Raw genomic sequence first — 8,231 nt, 5'->3', positions numbered from 1 at the left:
CGGCTCCACAGTCGGCCTAAATGAAGAGGAAGTCATCACGTGCGTCGGAGCCCGGTAGTCGCCGCCGCACCCCAGGGACAGGAATGCGGCTCCGCCCCGGTTCCCGGAGCCAGCCAAACCGAGCTCTGCTTAGGGTATTGACGTCAATGAAGCCTGCGGCGCAGGCTGGGGGAGCGGGGGAAGGGCGGAGAAACACACCCCCTTCTCCACTCCAGGCTCTGATTGGTCGTCTGGGATCTTCGCGTTCGATTTTGGAACGTTTAGCCTAGAAGCTAAAGGCTGTGGGTTGGTCTTAGCTTCTGGGTCCAGGCAGGGTTTTTCTATGGATTCGTGGAAGTGAGCGAGGTCTCCGCGTTCCGACTGCCCTGCTTCCTCCCGGCCACTTTCCAGCAGAGTCGCGTTAGCAGACAGGTGAGGGAGATGCACTGAGGTCGCCGGTGCAGACTTGTGCGACAAAGCGCCATGGGGATGGGAAGGAAGGGGTGAGCCTGTCAAGTCCAGATCTCCAGAGCCCCCGAAAATTAGGCTCGGGCAGAAGAGCCAGGGGTCCCTCCGCCGCTTTCCGGCTCGGTCTCATGCCCGAGAGTATGCAGAGCCAGGAGCCGTTGGGTGTGCGCGTTTTGGGCTGCTGTAGGCTGTTGTAGACGCAGGTTGGGGAGGTTGTATTGTCCTCGTTGTTGGTAAAACCCCCTCCCTGGCCCCTCTCCGAGTCCTTGGGCTGAACTGGTGCGCAGGCGCTGCTCAGGACCCACTGATTGCTGCGGGATGGAAACGGAGAGCCGGGGAGCTGGGACAGACCCGCTGGCCCTGCTGAGGGGTTGAAGGGTCACTTCGGTGAAGCCGGCTGGTGTGGAGAGGGCGGGAATGCGGAGAGATAAAGGGGCAGAGGCCGAGGACTTCGAGGAAGAAGAGCCCCACACTGAAAGGTAGACCAAACATTCAGCCCTTTAGTTCACCGGCCAGGCTCGTAAGCGTCTCCCTGGGCAGTGGAGTGGAGCCTGGGAGTATTTCTGACCTCTACTCCGTGGAAACAGACCCCGCTATCAATTTCCTGAGAGATTCCAAAGCTTTCCCTTGACTTCTTCTAGAGTCTCTTGAAGAGAGAGTTGACACCATACAGGCCCGGTTTCTGGGCAGAAACAAGGAGGCACTTAAAAGTAGGTAGCTGAATCGATCTCTTTGAGGTGTCTATTTTTCCATTTAAATCAAACTCTAAATTTTGGTGGAAAAAATCTTGAGTCCCCCTGGGGCTGGTAGCCCGAGCTCCCAAACTGGGAGATTCTGTAGTTTTTAAGTACTTGAGGAAAGAAAGGTTGATCTTTGTTCCTCTCTGATAGCAGCACTGAATAGCTGTCAAACATCCTTGACCCTGTCAGGTAAAGGGAGATACTGGAGCCTCGTTGCTCTCTCCTACAGAGCCTGTTCTTTGTCCTGTAGTTTCCCATAGATGGCAGTGAGAAAGGTATGTCCCCAAAGCAATCTGGATCATCATTGTTTGTACCCTGGCTAGCTGAGTTAACCTGAGAGGCCTATAGAGAATATCCCAGTTTTTGTGAAGGCAGAGACTTGGAGAACTATAAAGGCTGCGGGGATTATTTAGATTTGGCATCAATCCAGAGGCATTTTTCTACACCCCACTGTTGCTCCTTAATCTTACAGAAGTTATTGCCAGTACAGGAAATAAGAATTTTATCCAATTCTAAAGAGGAACTAACAACCTTATCCATCTATATATGTCACAACCACAGAGGGAGTCATCCACACTTAGTACTGACAAAGATAGGATCTCATAAAATCATAGATTTAAAGTTGGAAAGGGCCTTCGGGATCTTCTAGTTAACTCCACTTACACTACCTTTTTTTTTTTTTTTTTTTTTTTTTAATGGGAAATTGAGTCCCAGAAGTTTACTTTTCTGAAGTCACCTAGGTAACAGTGGTACAACCTTCAAATTCAGGTATTCCAAATCCAAATCCAGCACTCTTGGCTTCAGAAGGAAGCTGAACCATACTATTTTTTTTTTGAACCATACTATTTTGTGTCTAGACATAATCTGCTTTTACTTGGGGGGTGGAGATGGGGAGTATATAGTTGGAAAGGGTGTGCCTAAAATCTGGGCTACAGGGCCTGTTCACACAGGCCATTCCTAGGTAGTGTCTAAGAAGCTGCCCATCCTCAATTTTCAAGTTCCCAATAAACTAAACAGTTTAGACTAAAGGAATTATCAGAGCTCTCCAGGTTAATGACTTGCCCAAGGCCATGCAGCTAACTAAGAGTCAAACCTGGACTGTCCCCAACACCATTCTGGCCTTCCAAATTTAGCCTGTTGACACTAGTGTTTTTCATACTCTGGATACTCAGGTTCAAAGCAGATACAGCTTATTATGCAGTAAACATTTGTTGTATGAGCCATCAAAACACTTCTGACTAATGCATGATAATTTGCCTTCTCTTTCCCAGTGTTTTTCCATTTACATGAGGGGGCACCTCGGAAGAGTAGATCTCTGCTTCAAAGTGACTCATATTAAATCCAGAAGCAAACTTTGAGGCTCAAAGAGATTATTGTAAAAAAAAAAAATGAAGCTGTAAAATTGTATTCTGTGATATTTGCTATTCAAACTGTTTGCTTTTTTGGTCAGTGCAGTATAGAGTATTTATCTCCCAGCTAATAGAATGTTAAATTCTTTGTAAATAAACAGAATTTTCATGATATAAGCTAAGGATAGGGATTGATTAGTCAATGAGCATTTATTAAGTTTCTTCTATGTGCCAGGTACTGTGCTAAATGCTAGGGATTCAAAGGAAGGCAATAAACAGTGCCTGTTATCCAGCTCACAATCAGGTAGTGGGAGACAACATGCAAATAACTATGAATACAGGATTTAAATCCTCCAGTTTTATAGCTAAAGAAACTCAAGCACCCTGATTTCATCTGACCTGGACAAAGACTCTTGACAAAGACGGCCAGGACTGGAAGCCAGGCCTCCTATCTCAGTCCCCTGTGCTTGCTAATCACTCTACTTTCCTTAGCCTGAAGCATCTGTGGTAAACTGCCTTTGGTTTTCAGCTTGCAAAGAGGCCCATATTCAGAACAATGAACAACTTATTTATGGCAGATAAGTATTCAGGACTGCTGATTCCCACTAGCTTACTGCTTCTACCCTTCCTTGGAAAAAAGTGAGCTATTAAAAATAGCTGGTATACTGGTGAGACTCCTGTCTTATCTCCAGGGCTTCCCACCTCCATTTCTTTTGTTAGGATTTGAAAGCTTTTTCAGTCATCATCGATCCCTGAGGTTTATTAGTAACCCCAGCACCCAACATAACATCCGACAGAAAGCAGGCAAAAAATCAATGTTTGCTATTGATAATGGTGATAGTTCTAAAGAGCAGAGATGCTAGGCCTCCTGCTTTTTTTCACAAATAACAGTTTTGCTCTTTAACCACTGTGGGAGAAAGGCAAAGTTCTCAAATACAGCACAGGAAGCAATCAGATGGGAGGAATAAAACTGGATGTTCATTTATTTTGCCCCCAGCAATGCCCAGATTATACCAGAGGAACAATAAAGACACTTAAGAGAAATAACTGGTGTGTAAGAGGCAACAAGGTGGAGAAGAGAGAGGGTTAGGGTTAGGATGGGGAAAGAAAATAACAATCTACACTCACATAAGCACTTTGTTTTTAAGCCCTTACCTTCTATCTTAGAATGGATACTAACTGTTGGTTCCAAAGCAGAAAAACAGTAAGGGCTAGGCAATTGGGGTTAAGTAACTTGCCCAAGGTTACACAGCTAAAAAGTGTCTCAGGCCAAATTCTAACCCAGGACCTCCTAGACTCCAGGCTTGACTCTATACTGTGTGCTACCTATCTGCCCCAAAGATAGATTGACATGGCCTTCTCCCCACATGGATAGAGAACTGTAACACTGAGAAAGTTGACATAACTAATATGAGGGTCAGAACTGGCATTTGAACTGAGCCCTTTGCTGCAAACCAAAAGGGTCTGGTGGTCAGCTCCTGGTAATAATGACTTCTTTAACCAAAGCTAGGTTGGTCCAAACATGGTCTCTTTCGGGTGGTGCTTGTGCCTTGTTGGCATAGCCCTTGAGAATTTGGGGTTTTCTCTAGGCCACAGTAAGACAGACTTCAGTAGGAACAAAGTAAAACCAACCCAACAATGAGCCTGCTTACCTGAAATCTACTTTAAGAAGTTGTTTTCACTTTTGTTCCTAGAGATCTGGAATGTAGAATGCCTAGGAAATTATTTCTGACCTTAGAGATTATTATTAATAATAATAACAGTTCACATTTCTAAGGCACTTTAAAAAAGTTTGCAGCACACTTTCTTTACAAGTTTGAGATAGGGAGGGCAGATCTACTTTACAGATAAGGATGATAATTCTGAGTGACTTGCCTATGTTAGGGTTAGAAACAGAGTTAAGGTTGGAAACAGGAAAAGCGAATTGGATTAGAATTGGGGTTAAATAAAGAGCCACAAAGATGGTCATACCCTTGATCTTGTCATCACCCACAAACAAACCATTTCCATAAACTGAAAGTCCCTTATCTGATCATAATCTACCTTCTGTCTCTGCTTTATAAACTCCAAACCCTATTCTTTACCCACACCTTGACCTCCAAACCCTCAACTGCTTTGTTCTTTCCCAGGTCATTTTTCCTGCTCTAGTTACACTCTCCAACTTTCCAAAACTTGACCCATAAGTGAATCAGTTCATTTCTACACTATCTTGAGTCCCTTATTGTTTCAAAGACCTTGCTCTGCTGTGCCTCAGCCTTTGCTCACACCTCCCATCCACTGTCTCTTTGCATCCACTACTGATTCTAAAACAAAAGGTAAGGGTTTAAATTTTGAAAAAGAAATGATGGAGATATGGAGAAAGCAAAGATGACCTGTATGAACTGATGGGAGAATAGAACCAGAAGAATTTATACAGTGATTGCACATGATAAAAGCAAACTCTTATCACCATGACCAGCCATGACTATAGAGGACTAATGATAAAAAATATCATCCACCTCCAAAGAGAAGTGAAAGTCTTAGAGTGCAAAATGAGACCAAAAAAAATTTTGGATATAATCAATGTGTAAATTTGTTTTGATTAACTATATAGGTTTGTAATGGGTTTAGCTTTTCTTTTGTGCCCAATTGAGAGGGGAGAGAAAGGGGGAGTAAGGGAAGGCCAACAAGGCAACAACAAAAATTTGTTTGCCAAACAAAACAAATAAATGTTTTGGAAGTTTCTCCCCACTCTGGTCCATCCTCCACCCTGCTTTCAAAGTGATCTCCCTAAAGAACAGCTCTATGTTACCCCTCCACATTACCTCAATGGCGAATCCTCTTTTAGCCATTCAAAGCTCATCACCTACCCTGCCCTGCTTCATGCTGTTCCTCAAACAAGTCAGTTATCTCCCAGCTCTGAGCCTTCTCACTGACTGCCCCTCATGCCTGGAGTGTTCTCTCCTCTTCTTCACCTCCTGGCTTCCCTAGCTTTCTCCAAGTCTCAACTAAAACCCGACCTTGTACAGAAGCCTTTCCCAATCCTCCATGATTCTAGTCCCTTCCCTCTGATGCTTACTTGCTCTTTATAGCTTGTTGGTAGAGTTTTCATGTTACCTCCTTCCAACTGGACTGAGTTCTTAAAGGTATGTATGGTCTGTCTTTCACCTTACTTTGTATTTTCAAAGCTCAGCACAGTTCTTGACACATGGGAGGTGCTTAATAAATGTTTTTTGACTGACTGATCATATGGTTCAAGTCTAGACTCTGAAATGGGACTAGCTGGGTCACGGTGTCTTCTTAAGCAAGATCCCATTGGTCTGATAACGACCATGTGTGCTTTCCTCTTAGAGAACCTAAGATGGGCACTCCAGCATCTGTGGTGAGTGAGCCACCCCCAGGGCAGGCACCGGTAGAAGTCCGGAGACGAAAGCAAGCCTCCGCCAACATCTTCCAGGATGCAGAACTGCTACAAATTCAAGGCCTATTTCAGCGCAGTGGTGACAGGCAAGCTGAGGAACGAGCACAGATCATCTGGGAGTGTGCTGGGGACCACAGAGTGGCTGAAGCCTTGAGGCAGCTTCGAAGGAAGAAAAGACGGCCACCAGGGCATTCACTGCAGCACTGTAGTCGACGTAGGTAGGTTCCTGAGGCTAAGTAAGCAGTCAAAGGAGGAGGGAGGCATTTGTAGAGAATAAAATCCTAGTCCTTATAGCTACAGGTAGCCTTGAACCTCATCCTATGATGAAGCTGCCCTAATACTTGGGAAGGAGATAGGTCTTGATATATTATTTAATAGTAAGAATAAAAATAATAACAAAGCTAACATTTAAATAATGCTTTAAGAGCTGCAATGCATGTATATGCACACTCACATGCATATATATATGCACATATACACATATATATCTGTGTGTATATATACACACCCTTTGAGGTAGGTGCTATTATCTCCTTTTTATAGATGAAATTGAGATGAAGAGCTTTCAGAGGCATAAAACTGGCAAGACGAGATCTGAATTCAGGTCTTCCTGACAGCAAGTCTTACTTATGCCACATAGCTACTACACTTGAGCTTTGTACCCTGAACAAGTTCAAAAGTTTAGCAGTGAACCCACAAAGACTTCTTCCTTAGGCCTAGTCCTTTCCAATGAATGGATTCATCATGAGACCTCAGCAGATGACATCTCATGCCATAAGGTGGTAACCACAGGTTGTGAACTGGGCAGCAAAGCTCTTCTGGTACCAGATATGACTGGTGTTTTTTGAAGAACTTGAACTATCCCATGATTCCTCCCTGCCAGTGTACTGATTCAACTACTGTATATACTTGTTCCTTACAGAATACCAGAGGACTGCTCTCCATCTGTCGACCCCTCAAGCAGTACCATGGAGTTGACTGCCAATGGGCAGCACCTAAGAACAAGTGCCAGGAACCGGCGGAGCTGGAGAAAGACAAGCCCCACCAGCTATCTTCACCAGATTAGACATTGACCTATTGAGGGTGGGCTGGGGTGACCCTCCATAAGAATCCATTTGTTCTCTGATGGGGATCCCTTTGAAGGGGATGTGGGGAGGCAAAGAAAGAAGTGAGGCCTGAATCCGCCAGCCACATCAAGGTTCTAGCAGATGAAGGTTCTAGCTAAAGGCTCAGTTACAGCCCACCTACTCAGTTAAGGCATAAGTGGAGAGACTTCTACTGGTCTCTTCATCATATGGGAACTTGCTATTCCCCAGACTCAGTGAGTTCATTAATAGCCCCTGCCATTAAACAACTTCCCTCCTTCCAAACTAACACTATAGTGAGACTAAACTACATTCCTTATTAAGATTTTGAATGGACCCAGGATCAGGCCCAGATTATTTATTACTAAGTCTTTAATCAGTAATCTAATAGGCCTGTCCCAGGGATGTCAATAATAATTCACATTTATATCGCACTTTAAGGTTTACAAAGCACTTTACTCACAACAACCTTTTTGAGGTAGGAAGTGTAAGTATTATTTTCCCCACTTCACAGATGAGGAAACCAAGTCAGTAAAGTTAATAAGACTTGCCCGTAGTCACACAGCTAGTGTCAGAGCTGGGATTCTAACCAACTCAAGTCAAGTTCAGTACTCTTTCCATTACACCAAGCTGCCTCTTTCTTTGCCTACCTGCCAAAAAGACAGAGACAAAGAAAAAACTCTGGCTAAGGTTCCCTAGAGTGTATGAGACTATTTAATAATAAAAACCTCTCAATCAAGCACCATGTATTTGTCATGAAACAAGTAAGGACCGAATGGGCAATCAGATTTGTAGGGATGGGGAGGAAGGGCTTCACAAGCAAACCTGGTATTTCATGTAAAGGGACTCAATTCTGTTATCTAGAAGTCAGGAACAGAAGGCCCCAATTCACCTTTCTTTCCCATTTCAACTGGTGTGTGTGACCAATGATAAATGGCAGCTATTTCTGTCCACAGACAAAGGGAGACACACCTTGCTGAAAGCAGGAGTGCGCTAAAAGAACAACTACTGACCAGGAAGAGCTTTATATGACTGACCATCTTGGAGTGGTGAGCTCAATAACTTCTCCCAAATCTGCCCTCCCCCAGATTTCCATTGGAAAACATCACCCAAGAGGTCGAGGGTTTATCACCCCTTTCTAAGAAAGATTCCATGTACACGTAAGCATACATGTTTTCACCCAGGCCACCTCTATCCCATCTGCCACAAT

The 8,231-nt window shown here is 44.2% G+C and overlaps 1 protein-coding gene across 1 annotated transcript; it reads left to right on the top strand.

Moving 5' to 3' along the window:
• The first annotated feature begins 342 nt into the window (after nt 1-342).
• AVPI1 (arginine vasopressin induced 1) lies at nt 343-7,760 on the top strand. The gene is made up of 3 exons (XM_044662677.1): nt 343-411; nt 5,867-6,154; nt 6,859-7,760. Exons 2-3 carry the CDS (start codon nt 5,877-5,879, stop codon nt 7,007-7,009), a joined length of 429 nt encoding a protein of 142 aa, XP_044518612.1. The 5' UTR covers nt 343-411; nt 5,867-5,876; the 3' UTR covers nt 7,010-7,760.
• The last annotated feature ends 471 nt before the right edge of the window (nt 7,761-8,231 follow it).

The sequence above is a fragment of the Gracilinanus agilis genome, chromosome 2 (assembly GCF_016433145.1).
Source record: "Gracilinanus agilis isolate LMUSP501 chromosome 2, AgileGrace, whole genome shotgun sequence".
NCBI lineage: Eukaryota > Metazoa > Chordata > Mammalia > Didelphimorphia > Didelphidae > Gracilinanus > Gracilinanus agilis.
The sequence above is the reverse complement of the archived record's forward strand: the minus strand, read 5'-3'. Positions and strand labels throughout refer to the sequence as shown.

Coding starts and splice junctions, on each gene's coding strand:
- AVPI1 (XM_044662677.1), top strand. CDS start 5,877: ATGGGCACTCCAGCATCTGTGGTGAGTGAGCCACCCCCAGGGCAGGCA. Junction 6,155..6,858: donor CAGCACTGTAGTCGACGTAG/GTAGGTTCCTGA, acceptor TGTTCCTTACAG/AATACCAGAGGACTGCTCTC.